This window comes from Falco rusticolus, chromosome 1, assembly GCF_015220075.1.
Source record: "Falco rusticolus isolate bFalRus1 chromosome 1, bFalRus1.pri, whole genome shotgun sequence".
NCBI lineage: Eukaryota > Metazoa > Chordata > Aves > Falconiformes > Falconidae > Falco > Falco rusticolus.
In genome coordinates, this window is record NC_051187.1 from 31,774,175 (window position 1) to 31,799,876 (window position 25,702).

At 43.5% G+C, this 25,702-nt stretch overlaps 1 protein-coding gene across 1 annotated transcript; it reads right to left on the reverse strand.

Annotated features, from left to right (window-relative positions):
* Positions 1-1,217: 1,217 nt before the first annotated feature.
* Positions 1,218-17,951, reverse strand: PPP1CC (protein phosphatase 1 catalytic subunit gamma). Its single transcript, XM_037375539.1, is given in 8 exon segments — positions 1,218-2,417; positions 2,843-2,977; positions 3,464-3,687; positions 4,675-4,779; positions 6,352-6,582; positions 7,810-7,897; positions 7,900-7,943; positions 17,661-17,951. Coding segments are annotated over 8 exon segments (972 nt in total). The 5' UTR covers positions 17,716-17,951; the 3' UTR covers positions 1,218-2,327.
* Between the last annotated feature and the right edge of the window lie 7,751 nt (positions 17,952-25,702).

Genomic DNA, 25,702 nt, shown 5'->3' on the forward strand with positions numbered 1-25,702 from the left:
CAAGCTACGGTTGCAGAGATGGGTTAATGCATTCCTTTAGGTACGAGTCATGTGAAAACTGGCTCCACATGTGCTCCATTATTCACTTGATCAATAAAAGACAGCAGGTGACTATTTTACAAGGAGGGAGAAACATTACAGAGCTATAAAGAAAACCACAATTGTGATTTAAAGGGTGAAAGTAAATTTGTGAGGAAGCCTCCAACAGGCAATCTCTGACACCTAATACAATGAGCTCATCAAAAGTTACCAAGAGGTTGTTCGATTAATTAGCTTGGGGGGTAGGTAGAGTAGGAAAAGGCTCTTTGATCTGGCAGGGAGATAAATGTAGAAATAAAATCAATGGCTGGGGGCTGCCCAGAAAATGTGTTCTTGTCAAAAAAGCTCTGCTCACTCCAGAAGAGAAGGGGAACTCACGCGCTACGTGGGATGCCAGAACAGAGCCGGTGGTCTCTCTAAGCTGGGCACTGCAAGTCCTCCAGGAGCAGGCTCCACCACACCCCTGACGCTTGGCGCTGCAGCCAGTTCAGGCCAGGCTAGTTAGTGATGCTGAAGAAACCACGTCATCTGACATCTAAAAATCCTGCAGGATTTCCCACAAGGCACGCAGGAGAGAAAGCAGCAGCAGAAGGAACACAGACCAACAGTGCACTGCATCCCGGACAAGGCAGCACGCTGCCCAGAGCCCGCATCACACCTCATCCATTACCCTCGAGGCAACTCGCTGCAGCTGGTGTACACCAAACCTTGCGAACAGCAGCAACAGCAAGTTTACTCAACTTCCCTTCTTTGCTAAGAATTTAGGTTTTTAATTAAAAACTGGAGGAAATCAGTCTTGTCCTTTTAAGTCCACAGTCCCAACAACACCGTACTTTTAAGGCTAACCTCACTTGAGGTACACTCAAGCAGAGAAGTGCACGTCCTCCCACATGCGTGCCACTGGAAACTGCTGCCGCAACACAAGCCCCGGCCCTTCGCCACCCTGGCCCAAGCCAGGACACTCCTCTGGTGAGAGGCTCCTGTATTTAAGGGCAATAGATATGTTAAAACTCCAGGAGCAGATCTAAATCCAACCCTCTTGTTTAAAAACGTGCCTCTGGTGCCTGTAGCTTAGACAAATCCAAACCAAGAATTTGTGGGTTTCCAGAACAATTTATTTATCTAAGTCAGGTCCTCTGATAGCAGTAGTGTATACGTGGTGATAAACCGACACTGAGAAGATTTAACAATTTCTTCATTTAATAAGTGATTTTTCACTACATGGTATTGTACACTGTTATCTGTTCAAAAAAGATTAACAGTTTTTAAAAAACAAGGTTCTGTGAGAGATTTATATAAACCGGCGACAGAGACCAACACCTCTGGCTGGCTTACCAAGCTATGTTCCAGGTTTCTTTGTAGAACAAAGTCTTTAGGCTAAAACACACAAAACTGTCCGGGCAGACCTAGAACCACCGCCGCAACTTCCAGCTTCGACACTGGCTGCCACTGGGTTGATGCCGCCGGAGAACGGTCCCCTTGAGTGACCGTACGGAAACTGTACAAAAATGTGTGTTTACTTTGACTATGAATAAAATAAACAGCACAGCATTTCTACTTGCTATTTCAAGTCAGGACTTCCTTTTATCTCCAAGAGGAAGGCGTCAGTGGAAGGCCCTGCCAACTCAGTATGGTGGGTCGTGTACAAACAGTTTTCTAAGCGAACTTTGGCTTCAGGAAAGAGACACAAACACTTAAAATAATGGCTTTAATTGTCATTTGAAGTATACGGAGGGGGATGTGTCTGAATTAAATATACATCATACCAGTGATGCTGGCGGGGCTGAAGGTTATTTCTAATGCTGACAGCAATAAAACCAACGTGTACATGACAAGACATTAAAGGAAAAGCAATCCCTTTTAAACAAAATTTAACGTAAAAAAAGTTCACAGTGGTTTGTATAAACAGTATGTAATTTCTGACAGTACAAATTTCTACTCTCACAGCACACTAGTGCCCTCTTTAGATCCTAAAGAAGAAAACAAGCATTTACACTACTCATTGTACAGATTCCGAAAGTCAGTTGTACAATTACCCAGAACAACAGGATAAGATGCTGTGGAGTGTACAGCTGTAACACCAACGAAAGGTAAGTTTAAAACTCTTTTCCTGGGAGTGAGAAAAGTCTGTCATTCGCTGTTACAACCAGCAAATGCCATTCATCAAATCAAAAGGAAAACCACAAACACATTATCTATTTTGAGCAAGCTGAACAGTACACATTACAGTTTTAAAAATGGAGGTTATATACTATAATACAAGTCCCAACAAGGCAGCGCCAAAGCGACTATTTCTTTGCTTGTTTTGTGATCATACCCCTGGGAGGCGTTACAGGTCTGCTGGAATTGGGCTTCTTTTTCTCTGCAGGTTTCAAAATCTGAAAAGATAGTTCCGTCATTTAGCAAAAAGTTTTAGCTTTCTTCCAATTAATTCACTAGTGAAGGTATTATACAGGTCATCTGGACGAGTCACCAATGTGCCAAGAAATAAATGTGTTTCCTACTCAGAGCTATGACAGAGCAGCTGATCTGAGCACCCATGCCAGTGGGAGCAGGCTAACAGCTAGTAGCTCTGCTCGGATGATTTAATTCCAGGGTAAACCAGCTCATCTACTCACACCAGCACGGGCTTATCAGATTTTTGAAGACCTGAGCGCACTCACAGAACCCTGTCTGCATACAGTATCTGTAAATACCTGAAACAAGCATTATGGCTTTGTAATAGTCAAGCATCCATTCAAAACAGAGCAAATTTAAAGTATGACTACTCTTAACTAGGAGGTGAAACCTTCAGATACCATACCTGAAAGGAGCACATTAGAGTTTCATCCACACTCATCATGGCACCCGCATTATCAAATTCTCCACAGTAATTTGGGGCAGAAAAGAGAGTTACCAATTGCCTTTTTGCAAAAAACTCGTATCCATCTTCAACAACCTTTAGAGAGGAAGCAGAAACATTAGACTGGACAACTTCTTCCTGCCAAGGTGCAAAGCAGCTTTAACAGAGCCAGCAGCTGAAAAACTGGCTCCATCTAAGGAACAAAAGTTCCAAACTTTTACACCAAAACAGGAAGACCATCGCAGGATCCAGTTCAGCAACAGAGCCCATTAGCAATGAGAAAACCAGGATTCTGCAAGGTTCAAGACAATCTTGTTCTGGAATCAGAGCCACAATTTTTATGTCTTAAGAAAAATAACGGTCATTACATGGCTTGTTGAACATTGGAACAAGCTGTTCAGAGATAGTGTAACCTCAGTCCTTGCAGATGTTTAAGACTTAGCTGGACAAGATCCTCAGCAACTCAGGCTTACACTGGTTTGTCTGGTGTTGAGTACACGTGTGTAGGGTTGAACCAGACAACCACCTCCGGTCCCTCCAAACCTAAATCATTCTATGGTTTACCATACAAAATTGAAATACCTGATGAGCTCTACATATGAGATCCAGGTCATGTTTATGGAGAAACTTAGCAACCACTTCAGCTCCAAATGTGAAGGACACTCCTCTATCATTTTCACCCCAGCCTAAGACATCCTTGTCAGGGTCAGACCACAAGAGATCACAAAGTAGACCTTGATCTGGTACATCAGTGGGGCGCATAATTCGTCTTATCTGTTCCATTGACTGAAGGTCTGGTGACAAACCTGTTCAAAGTTAAGACATGGGCAGTTCACGTTTTAGCCCAACTTTGCTCTCCAAGACTGAGGTATTAATTAAAGACAAAACAATTTGTATTCAAACTGATTCACCATTGCAATTTTGCATAGTTCAATAGCAATATTAACTGACATTTTTTTAATCCAGCATTTGTTTTAAAGCTTTTGTAACAGAAGACAAGTCACTTTCTAGAAGATTTACTGGAAGCAAGATAAGCAAAGCCATTTCCACATTTTACAGGATTACAAGAATCTCACTAATATTTTGCAAGTGCCTGTTAAAAGAGCTGTTAAGTAAAAGAAGCAATAATACTAGAAATCACAGGGTATGTTTATTTTAACAATCAGGCCTAGCAAAATGAAATACAGTATCAAACAGACTTCATACTATTTTTCACTGATAGGTCTCCTCAGGCAACTGTAATTACTTGCAAGTGATAAAACATTTAAAGTGCAGTTTGTATTTTCTTACTTCGAAAAGTTGCACAAAGCAGGTATCACAGAGTAAGAGAGCCAGTTTCTACAACTGAAACTCCAAACTCCTCATGTTGGATGGGGCTTTGAGCAACCTGATCTAGTGAAAGATGTCCCTGCCCATGGCAGTGGGGGATTCTACTAAGCAATCTTTAAAGGTGCCTTCCAACCCAAACCATTCTATGATTCTATGAAAACATGAATGTTTTCAGAATGTACATAAAACTCCTAGTCATGTAAGCCTCAAAAAAACCTCTACAAGGATTCTGTACACAAAAGGAAAGGCTATTCAATAGGCCTTCTGGTACTGAAGTTACAAAGCTGCCAGCTCAACAGTTCATAGAACTGATAGTCATCAAACTCAACCCTACCTCACAGAGGAACCAAGGCAGAGAAAAATCCCTACAGTTTTGAAGCCTCAGCAACATAAACATGAAATTGCCCTGACAGATACTAGAGTATTACAGTTTCTCAGATATCAACTAAGGAACTGTTACTTACCTCCGTGACAGCAGAATATTTTCTCGTCCACAATAGCTGCGATTGGTAAACAGTTAAAACAGTCTGTGAAGGTTTTCCACAGCTTAATATTGTATCTTCTCTTACCTAGAAGACATTTTGGAGAAAAAACAATCAATATGCTTTTCTAACACAACTATAACCAAGCTAACACGGCTGCCTTAAGTCTGCTAAGTCTTGCAAAAAGTTAGCATTAAAGCCTAGATACAGTTTATCTTCTATGATACCCACTGACATACTTTATTGCCTCTAACAAAGTCGCAAAGGTCTCTTCCAGTGTTGCAGAGTACTCTGAGGTGGCTCTGAGGACAGCACAGGTCTGTTCAACAGAATGATATTCCACTGTTGGCAGCCAGACTCTCCAGTCTCAACTTTACTTTGGAAAATTACCTCTTGGAGAAGTTGATCCATTTCAGAAAATCTTGCCATTTGCTGTTGTCTTCAGGGGAAGACAGCAATTCTTAGAAAGCATATTTTCTGTGAAGTTCTGCTAGTGCTTTACCACATAAAGTCTCTCTAGGCAAAGAAACAGGACTGAAAAATGAAAGCGCTGCAGTTTTACTTTCAAAGGGACTCTCCCAACAGATATGAACCTTGAACATTTGTGATATATGACTAAACCTGTGATTAATCTCCAAGGAGTCAACTCTGAAATACCACACATCTTTGTTTCCTCATTGAAGGGGAACAAGACATGGAGAGTACATCTTGTAAGCTACAAGCCAAGTATGTCCCACAACACAAGTTGTGGGAATGCTTCAGAGCACAAATTAACAGTTTAATAAATCCCGATAATGTAGAAGAGATTAAGTCACATCCTTTGAAACATGAACATACACTTCCACTTCACAGCAAAATTACTTGCTCTGTTAGTGTAAGGTCTACATATAGTCTGTCATAACAGACCTTAACGCACTCCACAGTGACTGAGCGGACACATTAACTACCTACTAACACTGTGTTTGTTCTAAAGACATGCTCATGGTGCCACATGAATACACGCACATTTCTTCATTAAAAGGCTGATGCACTGGTTCAAGTAACAACTTCTGCAGCTGAAGCCACCTACTGAAAGAACAAGTATCTGGTGCTCAACCCAAGCACACATCACATGAAGGCTTCACACACTTTGCCCCATTTGTGAAAGGAAGTTTCTGCCAAAGTAACAGCACACAATACAGCAGGACTGCACCCAGAGAAGGGCAAAGTTGGTTTTTTTGGTTTTTTTTTTTTTTTTTTAAATTACAGAGTTACAGGTCTTAATATGAAGTAGGCTGGAAGCACTGTAACATAACCACAGTAAAGACCAGCCCATTCACCAAGTTCAGTTACAACAGAGGTGAACTTCTGTAAAGCACATCAAGTAAAATCTCCTATGAGATGACCTTATCTTAAGAACTTCAACAACAGGAACCAGTGAGAACTGTTAGTTAACACAGCAGCCAATAAACAAAACTACCCACTTACATGCTGCTTTGTACTGTGAGGATCAGACTCCAACAGGATCAGGGAAGGGACACGTTTCCCTTCCTAAAATAGGCCAAGGGCCCCCTGAAGTGCACAAAGGGAACTGTGAGGGAAGAATCCCCTAACACTGCAACACTAGCACCTCCTACAATGCTTTCCCAGGCCAAATATGCACACATCTGTATTACTTACATTCATCATAAAACCCATAAATTCTGTTGATGCTGGCACACTCATGGTTCCCTCTGAGAAGGAAAAAATTCTCTGGGTATTTAATTTTGTAGGCCAATAGAAGACATATAGTTTCTAAAGACTGCTTTCCTCTGTCAACATAATCACCAAGGAACAGGTAGTTGCTTTCTGGTGGAAAACCTCCATATTCAAAGAGTCGAAGCAAGTCATAGTACTGTCCGTGGATGTCACCTGTAAAGAGTAGTCAGAAACAACATGTAAGTGACCCTTTGCTACATTCTTTGATTGATGTGAGAGAAAAAACAAATGAATGATGCTTCAGAAAGTAAGAGACTTGTTAGATACTGCCTACAACATACTTAAAAATTAGTTCATGTATATAAAATTATCACATTCTCAAGTTTGATGTCTATGTAAAGCAACGGTTAACTGCACTAATATGAAAGTATGTAGCTACTTAAAAATACTGACACATGTAAAACAAAACCAAGATGCCAAGAAACCAACTGCATATTCAAATGAAAATCTGACATCCAGTTAAATCCTTTACTTGACTAGTGGCTCTGAGATCAGGAACCTTTACCTCATTCTTCAAATTTCCACACAGCATTAGTAATACTGACGGAAAACTGGCCACTTGGGGAACGTGCTCTCCTTTGTACCAGCTGCGGTGTTTTCTTGAAACACTCAGTAATTCAAATTCTAGCAGTAGTCGTATTGAAAATGAAGTTGGTATTTCTGCCCTAGGTTTAAATCATGGTTTTGTTTCTGACAAGCAGAACACTGCATCATGATTTTAGACTACCAATGTTATAAATATTGAACAAGGTACTTCAATTTGAAGTAAATCCTCAGTGTTAGAGGAGGATAAAATACTGTTTGCTGGAAGCTTTTAGAAGTGCATTTATTGAGGCTTTTATTTTGACAAAACTAGACATGTACACGTGTGCAAAATGAGCATCACTGCATACAAGTACGGTGAAACCAAACTAGAGAGCAATTCCAAGAAACTGGGGAGAAATTTAAGTTTCCAGCAGGATTATTTTAAAATACTGTCAAACCACTGTTCAACTCTGAACAGCAGCTACAATAAACTACTGTAGTTCTCCTTTGTTTCCTGTTGTTCACAGTCATGACTGGCCCAAATATTTCACTGATTCAAAAATTCCTTTCCAAAACTTTGTATGAATCACCTCCCCGAGACAGCTAACAAAACTAGGCCAGTTACTTTTTGGGTTTGCATAATTTTGGTCCCCACTTCAATTCCTACATTTGTTACCTCCTCCCAGTCCTCTGCCCTAAGCATCCAGCAAGGTTTTATTTTTCCTTTTGCTACAATAATTTATTAGTTCCACTCTTAATAAGTGAAAGCAGCATCTGGCATTTGTTCTCTGCTTAAGGTCTGCATTTATCTGACACCCACCCTTAGAGCATTCAAATCAAAATCACAGTACTCACCGCATATTTTCAGTGGAGCTTCAAGTTCTAGTAGAATAGGCTGACTCAGAAAGATTTCCCTGGATTTTAAGCACAGTCCCTCTAATTTCATGTTTCTTGCAGTTGGACATTTTTGCCTGGTTTTGATCCTCGCACTGTCAGAAGGAGCCAGAAGTCAGTTACCAAAATCAACAATATCCCTGGTGTTCTTTTAAGAGCCTGACTAAATGCCAGTTTAATACAGAATGAGAAGATAACAGGGTAGTATCAGTCTGCTGAGGTAAAACTGCACTGCTGTTACCAGAGAAAGGGTGGCATGTTCTGTTTCAGTTGTATGTTACTTTCATTTAACAGAAGTCATGGCTTAACACTTCCCCCATTAAATGTCACATTTAAAATAGCATCCATTTAGTTCTATTTAGTTATAAAACCCATCTTGGACAATGTGACTGGATTTTTTTGATTTTTTTTTTTTAAATGAAGCAGCTCTACACTTGTTCTCTGGAAAGCTGTCTGAACTTGAGAAAAGGAAGTCCCCCATTTAATCATCAATATCATAGCTCAAACATGTCGGCTTCCCTAAACTATCACATAACCTTGCCCGACAGATTATCTAAAACAAGACTACAGTCCCAATAAATACTGTGCTGCCCCCCATCCTACACTGCAGTTCGCACACATGGAAGAAAAATAAGCCTATGATTGGCAGGTCAGAACTATACGTAAGGAAACATTTTTGGATCACAACAAAACAGCTCTGATCATTGCCTCTGAGCATAGCAAAAACAAGCTAGTAAGAGAGCTACACCTCCCAGTCTCAGACCATTTCCCTGCCCCACCATCACCACTTCAATCTCCCCCACTGCAACAACTCACAGTAATGGGTTCCGTTAAACATCCATCAAAGTTTTCTTTCCCAGCCTGGACAAGGACACCAGCTTGGCTTGAACAAGTTCCTACAGCTACCAGCACAGCTTTCCCTCCACTTATCTATCACTTTCCGATTTATGTTGTCCAGAAATACAAAGCACATTTCTATAGCAGCAATGCTGTAACTATGACTAAATTGCATGCAACAGCATTTAACAGGGTTAGAATAAGACTAAATTAAAAATTGTGACTATGCCATTATTGGTGAGGCTTATTATATTTTTATTTGGTGTCAAAACCAGTGACAACATGCAGCCATCTACAACATAACCCATTTGTTAGCCATATCAAAGCCTCAGAACTTTAGCCTCAGATACCTGGAAACACTCTGGCAACACCTCCAGAAACAGAATCACTACACCGGTAGTTGCCTAGTTAGGTAACTTACTGTATACAACTCATATGGCACTGAGACTTAAGAATCTATACTCTTACCCACAACGGCTTGATCTTTAGTTTCAAAAAAGCAAGCAACAAGCCCCAAATGCTTTCAAATACAAGAACCTTCCTGAATTCCTAAAGAACCTTTTAGATACCATTTCAGTCTAATTCCCTTGACACTGTTTAACCTTAGAGTGAGAAATGTGGAAGCCACCAATGACTCAAATCTCTGTACTGTCACTGTGGGACTTATATGAAATCAAGTGAGAACTGCAGTAGGAAAGGCTGGGGGTGGGTCGGACAGGGGGAATCCTTTGGGAAGGGAAGAAAAAGGTTGTGTTCCAAAGGGATTACAATTTCTCGTTAGTACAGAAGACTCCTACTTTTGTGCAAGCTTCTGATCCAAGAGTGGGAAACACTGTTCAGTTACAGTGAATCTGATCTAGACCAAGAATAAAACAATGATTGGGTAACATCCATCCACAAAATCAAGTGACACTGGATGCAATTTCTGCCAGCACTTACAGTGTCACTACCAAAACAATTCTACCCTGCACACTGACTCCCAGAGACCCTAGCCATGGCAGCACAGGCTGCCCAACAAAATAATTGACAATATCCTAAACCACACAACCTTTCCTCAAACAAGCTTCAAAATTAAACTTCAGTTCAAATTACAATGTATACTGACTGTGACATTAAGTTAATGGTAGGTCAAAAGTCATGGCTTTAACAATGTTATCTTTCAAACAGTACATGCTCCTTTATTATTCACTGCCTACGTATTATTACTCAAGACTGACATTACATGGCAACACTGGAAATACCACTAAACTTCATGTCTTCCATTAAAATATTCGAAGTAATGAAGCATATAAACGAAAGTTAAATCTTTGTCACAGCAGTTTATCATGCATGAGGCTTTTCATCCACACAGTAATTTTTTCATCCATACAGTAATTTTCCAAACGCTCCTGAGCAATGAGCAAGTTACTCGAAATACCAAATACCCCAAAGCAATAAAGAACAGCAACTTATAGAATAAAGCTATCAGCTGGCTGAATTATAAATGTTAAATTTTCCCTTACTCTTAAATTTTACAATTCACCTTTGTTTTTGAGATAATATATTTGTATTTAGTTTTCTGAGAAGCCAAAAATCTAACCTTCCACGATTTGGTCTTGTTAGAAATTGCTAAAACCAAACCCAGTATCTTGCATCCATAAATTAAAAAGTATTAAATATTATACAGCCTATGTAATGCACTGAGTCACTAAAGCTCATGAATAAAGCATGAGCATTCATTTTTGCTGAAGATTAAATTAAAATCTGAAAACTGACTGTTTCATATACAAGCTTCCTATGTTTCTCCAATGTATTTTCATTGAACCAGTATAATCTCCATGCAGTTTTAGTCATCCGCTTGTAGAAAAAACAGATGAAAGTGCTTTGGTGCTCACAAACTCACTTGCACAGACACCAGAAGGATGAAGGAACAGGACAATTTGATTCAATTCCATGGCACGCTGCTGGCCAATGACATTTTGACTACTTTCGTCCAACATGGAATGAGCACAGAATAAATGGGTGTGTCTGGAGTCTTCTAACACTGACCTATATATCCTGAAAAGCTAGAAATATTATTTTTAGCTTAAGAAGAATCAATATGCAGAAGTGCATGTTGGTTTGAGAAATCTGTGTTTTTAGTGCAAGGATTTTCTCATCCATGATGAAAGAGCTGGCAAGGAAACACAAGATGTTCAGTCTGAATGACTTCTTAAAAGGTTTCTCCGAGTCTTCAAGTTACTTAGGCCCACTAAGAAAGGCAAAAATAATCTACTTTGAAAAATATGTTGTGTCTACAGTTTTTCCCTGCTTTGGGCCAAACCAAGGCAGCCTGTAGATACCAGACAGTATAATATTAATTGGCAGCATGGTCTTCCAAAGAGGGTCCCCCGTGGAGAGTCGGCCAAGTCACGACAATCACACCAATATCAATATGGCTACATGCCGTGCTCACTTTATTAAACAGGTCATATTTATAACTTAAACCAACCGCTCACCCGACTTTACACACAGGTGATCGGATAAAAGTCTCTGGGCCATGTGGGGGTCCGTGTCGCTGATTGGTGGGCATGCTGCAGGCGCCTGATCAGAGTGTGCCGATGAGAGTGTGTTGATTTCGTGGTTCCCAGGACTTGCTCTGCACCTGGTTTCTTGTTTGTGCATAGCTTATTTCCTTCTCCCACTGCTTGTTCCCAGGACAATTTAAAGATGCTTTGCAGCTTCAACTAACAGGCCTGGGTTGTCCAACCCGGACAATGGTAACATATGTGCTCAGTCCTTTAAAAATCCCTCTACAGTCTTAAAAGTCAAGAGAGCAGCCCGATAGCACTGTACATGCCCATTTGTTCTTTCAATGTGTAAAGAACATAACCTCTCTCAGAAATGACAGCCTGAAACTGACAGTGGAACAAGCTAAAGATTAACCAGCTGAGGAAAAATATAATTTGAAATGGGCAGACTTTTATTTGTGTTTTGCCTCAACATACTGCTGCACTATTTTCAGACAGTAATATATTCCCACCCTTTTTAACACAGAGATACTCCCATTCTTAAATAATTTTTTGAGAGCCTGAATTTCAATGTCCAGTCTGGGCAGTCTTCTAACAAGGAAAATCATCTCCACTGTACAAGCATGAGAAGTTTTGGAAAAATTAAGTTCTCCACTGGATGGGCACGAGTACAGCAACAGTACTCCCTCCCTGGAGCCCGGATTATCTCTGCAGAGGTACTGACGTGAAAACATGTTGCAACTATGAAAATTAACATTGCTTTCCAAGACAAGGAGGAGAACTGCTGGAAAGCAACAACAGATACCAAGTCTAAACCGAAAGTGTATTATTAACAGAGGTGAGTGCAGTATGACAGCCGCCCAGCAGAGGGGGAAAAGGAAGTAAAAGGAAGGAGAGCAAGAACTTAACCTGTCATTTTGGTCAAGAAAACAGAGCTACTACAAGGCATAGCTGCAGCAGCCAGGAGTTAAAGCACTGCTTGGCATCTAGGATAATTTCTATACATTCCTCTGTGAAGGATAAACGGGTCAAGAACTGTGGGGTCAAGAACATACAACAGTCAGAAGACCACATGCATATAGACTACAACAGACTTCTACACCGCATCCCATCACCTGCGTTTTCCAATATTCAGTTTGATGCCAAACAATCCTTTACCAAAGGCAAATGCTACTGCAAAACTGAGTATATTCCTCATTCAAGGCTAATATGAAAGGGACAGATACTTCAGAAAGCATTCAGAAATAGCAGAAAATCCAAACTACTAGAAATTTCAGTGATCCAAACATCTCATTTTCCTTCAGTGCTACATTAAAAGAAGCAGTTGAAATGGTGTCAACTGAAGCGCTAGAATCAAGTTCTCATACAGAAAATGTTTTAAAGAAAATAGGCTGTCAGCAGGTCAGTTCATGTTTTGGCTTATTAAACAAGTCTCTCAGTTTTACCGTATTTTACATTAAGATGTTCACAATCCTAGAGACATGTCCAAAAATACTGCAGGTTGTTTTTAGTCTTGTTTTTAGCAGTTCCTGACAACAGTTTCACATTCAGTTTTGCACCACAGACACAAAGGGAATAAATAACTTGAAAGTGGTTGATGTAAAAAAGGTTTTACTTTACTGCAGGCACTACCAACTTTGATCAGATCATTTCAAATTCAAAATTGAAACTGAAAAGCAACTGCTCAGTGCCTGAGCCTCTAAAAACAAAAAGTTCTAGTCTACTTTTAGTACGACAAAAGTTCACAACAGCATTACCAAAGAGAAGATTCTGCATGACTGCAAAACTGGAATGAAAAAATTTCATCTTTTAACATGCTTCCACACTGGACAGAGCTATTAGCAACATGTACTCTTGCCGATCACAAATACTCAGACATGACAAATTCCTCCACTTTGCTGACTGAGCAAACACAGAATTTAACTGACTTATCTGAATCCATGGCAGTGATAGGGATCTAGTCCTTGCCTTCCAAATGCAGAGGTATTTCCCATTATTAGAACCACAGCAGAAAACAATTAACATTAAGCTACACAAACTATGGAAAATTAATAGTTTGAGGTCAAAAAGTGCTTCTTGTCTATTAGAAGCTTTGTCATACCATCCCAACTCATCAAGGGAAATCTGACATTTCAGATTAACATCTGTGAGAATCAGACAAGACGCTTAGCACAGTACATGCAGCTAAACAGCAAGCAAACCTTTAGACCCAATTGGTGCTGTATTTAGCAGAAAGGTGAAAAAAATAAAATCAGAGAACTGCACTTGTAAGAAACTGTCTTCTCTGTTGTCAGCAAAAGTTTATTCACACTCTAGCTCAACTATTTTTAATAATGGAATGACCCCCTTTCCCCATTCAAAGCAAATTAGAAAGAATATTTCTTTGACAGCTATACAACAGGCTTTACTGGGAATAGAAATCTGTGGGTGTATAAACAGAAAAGTCTGGAGGATTTACAGTATTTTTGCCGATTTTTGTGCACAAAGCAGGATTTCAGCTTTAAGAATGGCTACCACCATACTAGCCTCACAAGGCTTTAGCCGAAGCAGCTTTCATTCATTACTTAGCTTCTTCCTTAATAGCATCTGCAGAGGCTGCAGCACAAAAAAGATTTTCAGAAACTTCTTTCAACTTGGGTTCCACTTTCGTATGTTGAAATTGCATTATTTCACTCTGCCATTTATTGTTACCATAAGATTAATACATTTCAATCTTGTTTTCTAGATGTTACTATGGGCTCTATTGTCAAACTAGACCCTACCTATCTGTGAAAAGCTGCCAACACACTAGATGAAGGAAACTGATAAGGGGCTCAAGTAATGGGAACGTCATCTGACATGACACAGAAACAAAGTCATGCTCACAGGTAGGGAATCCTGGAATTTGTCACTCATTCTTCACCTGGACCCGAGCAAGAATTCTGCCATCTCCTGGAACTCTATCCATGACCATACAGATGCCACCGATTTTTCATCTTACAGGGATCTTTTCTATTACTTTCTTGTCTACGGGCAGTATTGACTTAGCAGACACGCAATGGCAAAAGCTCAGAACCACAAAGTTACTTACTACAGTACTCCTCCTAGAAGGAAAGTAATTCATTCCCATGTTTGCCCCTTCTTATTCCTCAATAAAATTAGTTCCATAAATATTTGAGCCTTTATCGACTATTAAGAACATTCAGGACATATTTCAATACTCAGTGCAGGATATTGTCATTTACTATACTTTAGAAGCCCTACTCTTATGAAAATTATTGTTAGTACAGTTATTAAAAGTGACAAAATTAGACAACCTGTACCCATGAAATTGTTCCTAGCAGAACACAACCCTCATTAGTAAAGAAGTAAAAATATAAATTCAATTACAGCAAAAAAAGATCAGTATGTTCAGTGTTCTCATTGAACAGTCTTCCAAGGTTCAGAATAATGTTACTGAAAAATGGTTTTTGTGATATTTCAATGCCAAATGGCTCTGTACTATAAGCCTCTGGCACAAGACTGACTCTTCAAATAGTTACCTTAGAATGAGAAGGTGAATATATACTTCCAGATCTTTAAATAACAAACTAATGATTTCAGCTAACTAGTCTAATGTGGGTTAGTAAAACGAACTATTTGGGGGAAAGTAACAATAAGACCATTTGGTCAGAGAAATCAGGATAGACAGCAAGTAAAAGCCCCTCATAAATACATTATTAATACCCTATATTAAGAACAAAAGTGAGAGTAATTTATTATTTACCCTTCACTTTATCTCGACCATTAGATTAGATTCACTACTGGCATAGCTCTCTTGGTCTATTCCAACAGTGTAATGCTAAGGCATATTACAAAACACAAATACCGGCTTAACTGTATTTTCTCTCTGATTTGAATTATTTGATCAAGCATCTCCTTAACACTCAGGTTTGTTATCTTTAAAAAGGAACGGATAAAGCCCCTGTTCATATCCTTTGCATTTTAGTAGTAAAATCACCTAAAGTTTAGCTGTTACAAAAATATGTTAAGTATACAGTTGAAAGACAGCTGCAATGAAATACCAAATTGTTCTAAAAATTAAAGCTTGCACAAGGATTTGGGCAACTCAGTTTGTTAGTAAGCTGATTATTAAAACAGATTTTGCAGTGTTTTCATGCTTGAGCATGATTTTTAATCTGTGTGCAACCCTGTCTGAAAAGGATCACTTGAAACAGAGTTCTGGCACAGGCACATCAGACTTCATATAAGTAACATTATGTGCTTGTTCTAGCAGAACCACACTGAAAAAAGAATTTATTGTTTGCTCCAAATCTATATAGTATGTGAATCCTCACACATACTTCAGCTTTTTTTCCCCCTCCATTTAATACTATGCAGATCTCCACCTTGGAAGTTCAGGCCTGTCACCAATCTAGCCGGACCTTAGTAATTTCAGGGTAAAGAAGAATCAAATTTTAAACAACCTAAGAGAATGGCATTTACACAGTAATTCACACAATTTAGCACTATAATTTGATAAAATGCAGTATCATTTTGCCTCTTCCGGGGGAAAAAAGTATACAAATGACAGACTGCCACAAAGGTCAATCATTACTCTGTCTGGCAAAGATGTTTGCAACAAATATTTAATAAACAACAAAACCAGCACTAGCATAGGTTACTAACACTGGTAATTGTTTTAAATATTGAAAGACAATCATTGCCTGAAGGAATCCAAAATCCCAGCTGAAATGTCAATAAAGGAAAAAGATTAATTTCAGTGCTGGCAGCTGATGCAACCTCAGGTAACATCTTTAGTTGCGTGAACTGTCTTCTTAAAAGATCTTGTCAGTAAACCTTCCAAAGCCCAATTTACAAACTCTCCTTCAAATGTTTTATACTGATATAAGCTGGGTATGAACATAACATATTGACATAGTACATCTTACTAGTTTTTGAAACTTAAACAAGAGAAATAATTCAACATCATTCAGGTCTCTTTCTAGGATTATCTTATTCCATGTTTTTGATATTAAGAACTTACACTTGGAGAAAACTGCGTTAGTAACACTGGGGGAAATCAACTAAGAATTGTAACTAATACTTGCAGTAAAACTGATCATGTATTATTAACATGTCACCAAACATAAGACATACAAGACCTGACACCTGCAAACTGCACTACTGGAGTTTCAGGAAAATCCTGGTCTGAATTTATAAAGTAAAAACTTTAAATGATTTAAACCAGAACAGCTCAAATTGGTAACAGACAAAACCAAAAACAGAGAAAAAACCCTATTTAATTTTACTTACTATAGTTCAACAATCCTGTAACGCAGCTAAAGGATTTGTAACTCCAAATAATTTCTAAAGTAGCACAATAGTTCCTCTGCCTGATCTTCTGCTATCCAAACCATTACACAAGCAAAATATTTTAAGGGTGCAATACAGCTGAAAGACGTTTCTTCACCATTTGCCTCAGCAACATCTCAGATGACTTCGTGCCAAATAGAAAAGTTTAATCCCTGACCAAGCTCTTCAAGTGCAAGTCCAGATAAGGCGCCTGCCCTGACATACATGAAATGAAGCTGGATCAAGCTAGCTTCGTTTCTGAATAATTATTATTTTCCCTGATGCCTGGAAGAAAATGTATCATTAGCTACTTCTCAGCCTTTTGCCCTAAGAAAGATTAGTCCAAAATCCTAGTCCGGTGCTGACCCGTGCAACTGAAGGGATGATGCTGAAGGTAGCCCCTGCAACTTCTAGGTTTTCCTTTGATTTATAAACTCTCAAGCAACTCTTTTCAACCCAAAGCACTGACAACACAAGAAAATAAGCTCTTCCACAGACCGTCTGAAAGGCCGAAACCCGACCCTCTACTCACACCTGAAAAGTCACCATATGCTACGAACGATGAGCCAAAGTCCTATGGTAGCATTAATGCAAGCAGCTAATCAAAGCTAAACCCACGATATCCTCAAGTCTCCTCCCGACTTTCTGAAAAGCTGCCTCAACAGACCCTTTAAACACGCTAGGTCTTATTTCCAGAGCCCCACGACTACTCAGCCAAGCACAGAGCCCTCGTACATGTGCGGAAGCTAAGAGAAAACTCCAGGTTTTTTTTAAACAGTGCCCTACGTAAACACTCCTAAATGAAGCACCTCCTTAGAGCTGCAGGGGAGGAGGAGGGCAGGCGGCTGGTCCAAACACTGCACCGGGCGCACAGAGGGGACCGGAGGGCACAAACAGCTCGGAAACACAAGGGCTGAAGGAAAAGTTCGGACTGACAGGCACAGCCGCCCGGGGCGGCGGCGGAGGCGAGCCCCGGCGAGACAAAGCGCCTCGGCGCCCCTCCATTTTGCCCCCCCGACCTCACCGGGCAGGCAGGACGCCGTGCATCACCCGCGGCGGCGGCTGAGGCGGGACCCCGAGGCGCCGCACCGGCGGGCTCCCGGGCACCGGCTCGGCCGCCCCCCGCCCCCCTCCCACCATGGCCCCCCGCCCCGTGCCGTCCCCGACCCTCACCCTCCAGCAGCCGTTGGATGATGCTGTCGATGTTGAGCTTGTCTATATCCGCCATCGCCTCTCAGCGGCAAGGCGGACCCCTCCCCGAGGCTCCCCCTCCCTCCGCTCGCTGCTTGGCCGGCACGTCTCCCCTTGTTCTGGCTCGTTTCTCCCCTTCCTCCTCTCCTCCCCGCTCTCCTTCTTCCCTCTCGCTCTTCCCCCTCGGCTCCCCCGCTCGACCGCTGCTCTCGGCAGAGACCCAGCCCTGAACAAAATGGCCGCCGTCTCCTCAGCGAGCTCGGCCGGCGCACGGATACTGCGAGGGGGAGGCGGCTCACCGGGAACCCTTTACAGGCCGGGCGGGAAGCGCGGGGCGGGAAGCGACTCGCAGGCGTGCCGCTCTCGCGGAATCCTTCCGCTCACGGGAGGTGAAATAGTGCGGCACTGCCGCCACACGGTACCGGGGCGGTCACAGGGTTCGGCCCGGCCTGGCGAAGCGCGACCGTGAGCAGGGCCAGAAGGGCGTTTGGCGTCTGCTGACGGCGGGGGGCGGCGGCTGGGGTCGGCCTTCTGTCAGTACAGCCTCCTCCGGGCACCCGCACGGAGGCTGAGCTGTGAGGCGACGGCAGCTTGGCAGGAGGCCGCGGGCGTGAGGGGTGCGCTCCCTCTCTGGGGATCCACCGCTTCCCCAGCCCTAGAATAGGGCCAACAGCACCAAAATTACACCTGTGGCCGCCATCTGCCTCACGGGTGCTGCGGCCTGAGGAGCCATGGCCTGCGGGGTGAGTGGTGGGACCTGGGAAGGCAGTGGCGGCCCCTTCCTGCTCCCTGCGAGCCCTTGGCCTGGTTGACCTGTGGCCTGGCTCGCAGGGTGCCCGCTGCTGGGTGCCCGTGGCCAGCTCGCAGGGTGAGCCCGGTGGCCAGCTCGCAGGGTGAGCCCGGTGGCCCGGCTCGGAAGGTGAGCCCGGTGGCCAGCTCGCAGGGTGAGCCCGGTGGCCAGCTCGGAAGGTGAGCCTGGTGGCCAGCTCGCAGGGTGAGCCCGGTGGCCCGGTTCAGAAGGTGAGCCCGTGGCCCGGCTCGGAAGGTGAGCTTGTGGCCAGCTCGCAGGGTGAGCCCGTGGCCAGCTCGCCTCGGGGCCACAAGCTCCCGGCCCCGCTCACCCACTGCAGTTTGTGCAGCCTGAGCAAGCCCTTCGGCTCCTGAGCGCCTTCAGATACGTGGGTCTCCCCCTGCAAAGGCTTCAAGAAGTGCACAGCACTTTGAAATACTTAAGGACAGAGAAACAGCCTGCACCTTCCAGAGTGTCTTGCTCTTTTGTTTCATGCTTCTGCTGTTACTTTATCCCGTATGTAGCTGCACCTTGGCTACCAACGGGTAAATGAGGTTCTGCTCATAAATTGGATGGCATGGGGAAGAGAGATGGGCTGTGTGGGCCCTCCTCACAGTTCCGTTTGCTTCTCTGAAATCTTGTTTAATTGCTTATTGACTCCTACTTTAATTTGAATGGCTGGCTGTGACAACCTCTTTCTTCCTCCCCTCCCTTCCCCGCGTGAATTGCTCCCACTATGCGTGCCAGATTCCCCCTGCCGGCAGTTATACAGTACTCATAAAAGCTTGTTACCGCGGTGGGGCCCAAGCAGAGTTCAGCTTCGTGAGGGCGATAAAGCAAAGGACTTGCAGCCTCAGCACCCTTAGATCTGGCGGGAGGAAGGAGAGAAGAGGATGCAGAGTCTACCTGAAAGGCAGGCGCTTGCCCGTTGCAAGACGCAGCTGCAATGCTTGACTTCCCCGAGCGAACACTTATTGTAATGAGCATGCCCAAGCTGAGACGCTGATCTTAGTCACGATGGTGTAAGCCCAAAGTAACCCCGTTGAAGACAATAGAGTTACTTCAGATGTACTTCATTGTGACAGCCTTTGCAGATTTACATCTATTTTTGTTCTGCACCTTCCCAGGGAACAACACCCACCCCCACACCCACCCACCCCAGCTCTTTTGCACCAAATCCTTTCTCATTGTGTGGGCCAAGTTCTCTTGGACTTAACTGAGTTATTTGAAAAGGGGAATTGGTCCAGTGTTTCCAGAGGAACCTTCCTGCCCTTGTTTTCTTTGCTGGAAATATCTTCTTAACCTTCAGCTGTTACCCCCTCTCCAGGGCCAAGTCCTTTGAGGGTCTGAGCACCTTTAGTGGGGTGCCTTTCACTCCTGTTAATGCTGGGGAAAATGAGGTGGAAGGGGAGAGCTCAGCACCTTCTAGGGTGCAAACTTCACTGGGAACACCCTACTTCTGGAAGGAAGGATCCGGCCCTTCAAAAGACAGTGGACAGGGCAAAGAATATATCTCACTTGCTGAACTGTATTAGGCAAGGTCCAAAGCACCGTCAATTCTTGTTAGAAGAGGCTTAACCAAGAGGAAAGGAGAGAAGTGACAGATAAAGGTGAATCTGTCCAGGCCCCATCATCACCTTGATAACCAACGTGCCTTGCCACAGCTCCACATCTTAACAGAGGCGGCCAGTGCTTGGTGTCCTGTTTGGAGGGGGCTGTATTTTTGCACAGTCTTTTGCTCTTCCATTTTTGCTATGTTACCATAAAAAGTAAGGACCCCCAAACAGCAGTAAACTCCATGACGAGCCAGAGATATTAAAATGCCATCGCAAAATTATCTTTCTAATAAGCTAACTTTTCTCTGCTGGAAATAACAAGCCTCACCCCACACCAGCTTCTCTGATTAGAAAAGGGACCCAGCCAAGGTGTTATAAATATCCTGAAATTGTTTTGTTCTCCAGTGTTGCTCACAGCAATGATTTATTTCTAGAGGGGGAACAGTCAGGGAAATCCCTTTGTCCTTAAATTCTGCACACAGGCTTGAAGCGTTCCATAATTTTGAACCTTATGGTTCATGTATTCCCCCTCTTTCTATTTGTCAACCATTTGCGTTCTAGTTTGCTAAATACATCATGATGTACGGTTGATCTTGCTCAAAGCTCTGAGGCCTTTGTGGATTTTCCTCACCACCACCACCCCCCGCCCCCTTCCCGAAATGCCACAAAGAAATCACCGCTTTGGTCACATTCCTTGGAAGCCTCCATGTAAAATATTTTCCCCGCTGATTTGTCCTCACTATCTCATGCACATGCCACTTTGTTTATTGTACAGTTGCTCATAATCTGGCTATGTTTAAAAATATATGTTATATATAAATACCCACCTACATACAGGAGCAAAATAAGGAGCGTTTGTTTCATTATTGTTCTGTACATATATATATATACCTAATATATGCACACACATACATCTATCGTGTGTATAATATGATACATATATACACTATATACACACACATGCACATATATATATGCAGATAATAATGAAATTATTTTATTAAATAATTATTTTATCCCTGTATGTAGGCGGATCCTAAGAAATGCGAGTCACCCACACTTCCCCTTGCCTTAGATTACATATTTACTAAGCCCATGAAATTCAACGTGTTTGTGTACATTTCAAACAAAGATCTACACGGGCTGTTCAAACACTGCAAAAACAAGAGTAGGTGACTTGTGGGTCTAATATTATTTTTCCAAACTCAATACCCAGGCAGGATTTAGATGTTTTCGTAACTCCTACTGTTTGCATCCAGATTTCCTTGTGTTACAATCAAGATAAAGCTTTTATGCATGCTTCTTGCTTCTGATGACGAAAATATTTTGCTGACCCCCAAATTTCAGATGCTGCGGAGTCTGGGGGTTAGACGGTGCCAATTTGTGAGGCAAAAGAAGAGCAGCTGGAACATGTTGCGAGGCTGATCTGGAGATGTAGGGGTTCCTGTCCTGTTCAGAAGGGAGCTGATGACGCACAGGCAGATGTTTTCTTGGTATCATATTTTATTTACAAAACATACAGTGCAATGATCTCCCTCCACCAACAAAACCTGCCAGCTGCAGGCAGGCAGATGCATTGTGTGCGACCTGGCGAGGAGGCTGGCTGCTGCTCCTGAGCCTCTGGCTTCACCTTGGGGCTCACCAAGGGCTCAAACCATGTGCAGAAGCCGAATGCAGCTCCATTCCCAGACAGCCAGCAGCGCGATGCCTGTTGGAGATTTTGTCGTGCTCTCTCTTCTCACTGGTGTACCCTGCACACCCCAGCCAGGACTTGATTTCCACCGAGCCAAAGGTTTCAGTCTCAACGGCTGGCCTCTGTCTGAAATCTCCCACCAACAGTTGCTGTCAACAACGGGAACAAGTCCATCTCAAGTTTGTTCAAGTGACATGTTTGACAAAAAATGGTAAAAGATTTCTGCTTCAAAATTTTTGAGACAGGCTATTTGGACACGGGCGAAATGTGATTTGCCATTCCGTCCTTCCTCCTTTTTTTTTTTTTTTTTTTTAATAAAGTAGGTGTACTTTATGGGTTTCTGATGAAAGGTATTTTCAAATGGAAAAATGTTCTGTTGCTGAGTTTTGGAAGGTTCATACTTGCAAAAATACTTCTAGTAAAATTCTTCTGATATAAAAATGTCCTAAGCCACTTTTTTCTAATGTAGCAGTGACCACAACAGGATTTTTCCTGCTATAGCTACTTGGATTAAGAAAACACAGCACATTCCACCCTCTTGGTGAATTTCTTACATGAATCCGACTTTTAAGGCTAGTCCAGGCACAAGAGCCATTATGATGTGTCCTGTCTGTGGTCGAGCATCCCTGGGCAAGCGTGGTGGTCATCTGCTGCGTCGCTTAGAAAAAGAGAAGAAACAGCGCGAAAGGAGGCTTTGTCTTACTTTAAGTGGAGAGCAGCAGTAGCAGATCAGTTGACATTGCTTTGGGAAGGAGTGGAGCCCCCGTCTTCCCCTCTTTGGTCAGGAATCTCTATGCTCCGCCAAAACCTGAGTTTCATAACCGGCTAGAAAGTTCTTGCGGGTTTCCATGGGGCTCAGCTGAGCTGTTCACGGGGTGGGAAAAGGAAAAACTGGTGTCAGCCAGTGCTATACATCCAGCAAAGGGATTTTCAGCCCTTCTTCAGCTGGTTTATGGTGGGATGAGCATATTTTTTGCCTTTTCTCTTTGTTGTGCAAGGGGAGAGGCACTGGGGAGCAGGGTGGCTCCCTGCATAGCTCACCTCAGGCTGCCTGGATGTGGTTACAGAGGGATGTGAATTGACCCATGGTGTGGAGCAGACCTTGCAAGACAAGCAGAGGCAACTGCTTCTCAGAAAGATGAAGTGGGATATTTTTGTGTAGCTTCAGCTTCACACGGCTTGAAGAAAACACTTTGTGGATGTTCCTCAGTGCATTGGCCAGAAATGCACATTAGCAGCCTGGGACGCGGCTGGTTTCTTTGCTTCCTTTGATTTTACCCCAGCATAACTCTGCTTCATGGATGACCTGCTTCTCTAATTAAAACCAATGAAAAAGGAGCACCAGGAGGGCTGCCAGAGGAGTGGAAAGTGGAAATAAGATGAAGGTCTGTTGGTTTGCTGTTGGTCCAAAGGCTGCTCTGCCTGTGTGGACCCCAGTGGGAGGCGTATCACTGAACACAAGATGTGGGAGCGAGAAAGAGATCTTCCACCCACCCTGGGATTCCTTTGTTCTGCTGGGGATTTTGAAATGCAGATGCAATATGTGGGAAATCCCCCATGCAGGTACTTGCAGGCTTCCCAAAGGCTGCTGCACCAAAGCCTTCCCAGCCCTGGGACAGGTAACAAGTGTTCAGAGAGCGGTGGCTATGCTGATCCAGGTTTTATTTCCCCTTACGCTCCTGAAAATGCAGGACAATCCCACTGACAGCTCTTGGACACCTGGAGTTTCTGCTTACACGCAGCATTTGAAAACGTGGTCCACTGTGGAGGTAGCTGCCACGTGTGCTGATTTATTTGTTTCTATTCTCACCTCCTCCTTGCTGCTCACTGCTCGTGAGCCTGGCAGATTTTCAGGAGCCGAGCTCCTCTTACATAACGTTGCGCCAAAATTGGTATGACAGGATTCGGAGGGATCTGTGGCTGGAATCACCCTTGATCCCTGCATTCCCTTCTGGTTTGTCTGCACAGCTTGGGCATGCCATTGTGAGCTGCTGCTTTGCCCTGGGGCATCCTTTGCCTTGGGCATCCCTCTGGACCAGGGGTGATGTGGAGGATGAGGTCTCTAGCCCTGCTGCTCGGTGAGGGATGCCTTTGCCGCAGCCACCTGACAGCAGATGTGGTCCTGTGCTGGCTCTCCTGGGCACGCAGCTGCTTACAAGCACAGCATCTCCCAGGTCCCCGAGAGAGCGTAGCCAGAGTTCAAGCCTGTATAATTAATGGTAATTATCCAGTTGAGAGAGTGGGTACGAAATGGATTTAACTCATCTGAAATCCTCTGAGTCACACTGAGCTGTGCTCTTCGGTCAACAGACCTGCACCTGCATCCAGAAGATGCCTTAAGTGACTTGATGAAAGCCTCTTTCTCCTGGGACAGTCTCTCCTCCATGTCACGGGCAGCTTCAGCTGGGCAAAGCCCACAGCACCCCTTGGAGATGACACAGGGGCTCAGCCCAGCAGCAGAGAGGGAGACCTTGTAGATCTCCAGCACGCTGGAGGGCTTGTGGAGTGCTCTGGGGTACACCCAGTGGAAAGGTGCTCGCCATAGCACCCGTGTGCTTTGGGTGCTGCTGTGAGCCCTGATTTAAAGCAAATGTGACCTGTGTAGATTCTATCCTGCTCTGGGTCACAGCACAGACAGACCCAAAGTTCTCTCCCACGCCAGTCTCCTGCCAGCTGCCTTTGGTGATAAATCATCAGTGTTTCAGATTGGATGTGGTGATAAATTTAAGGGCTGCAAATGACAGTGTACGCAATAGTGTTTTTTAGCCAATAAATTGGGCATTTATGTAAATGCTTCCATACATATGTACGCTGTCAGGCGGCAGGTGAGACAGGAGAGTCAGAAACATTAATCTGTGGAGAAAAGAGAGCCTTGGAAACTTGCCACTTTTGTTCCAGTCTCTGTTCTCTGGGAACTCGATTTTTCCCTTCTTTCCCTCCATGTTTTACTTCACGTGATTTTTTGCCTTTTAAAAATAGATGCCTCGTTTGCAGTAAGAACACCCTGTGTGTGTTTGTGCGGCGAATGAGATTCAGCCCAGTGCAAGACTGGGATCGGGTGAGGCTTCAGCATTGCATCAGCTTGGGGTCAGCCAGCTGGACATGGGGGCTGACGTGAAACTTCTGCCTCAGAGTGAATGGCTGTGGGCACGGGCAGTCTGTTTCTTCCATATAAAAAGAAGAAGAAAAAAAAAAAAGGTTAGAGGAGACATTCACTCTGAAGCCGGAACAGCTTTGGTTATTCAAGGGTGAATTTAAGGTTCAGATGTTTCATTACATATTGTTACTGAATTCCTATCTGGCCCTCCCGTTCCCTTCCAGAGGATGCTCGTCACCGAGTTTGGTGGGTTTGGGTTTATTATAAAGGGGGGCTGCAGAAATTAATGTGCTTTGTGGGAAAGGGAGAGGAGTACGAAGGCAAACTATGGGCAGAGGCTGAAACCTGAGCGTGTGTTGCCTTGGACAATCATGGCATATAGGAAAAGGGGACACATGTTGTAAAGCAGAGAGGGCTCTACCGGTCAGCTCAAGCGCTCAGCGCTGTTGTGTCCGATCCGGCTGTGGCAGAGGGACTGGCCTCACACTTCCATTCAGACACACATCATGCAGGACTCACAGCCAGCTGCTGAGAGACACCCCCGCTCGGCCCATCGCCGCTGAGCTGGTGCAAGCCAGGATGCGCCCAGTGACAGCAGCCATTACATCAAAGCTGGAGCAGGGAAGAGACACCTCATGCGGGGCTCTGTGTTCCCAGTGAGGATCAGACCGAACCTTCTCATGGTACCCCCTGACACTCTCCTTGATTCAGCACATGCAACTTGGCCAAACCAGCTATGGGGACAGGCCCCCTCCTGTTGCACACAAACAGGAAAAGTGTATTTTGAGGCCAAGAGGCAGTGTTTTAGAAGGAAAGTAGTTCGTGTAAGTGTGCATGCCTGAAGGTTTATCTGATGATAACTTGCACCACCATAGCTTCTCCTGTATA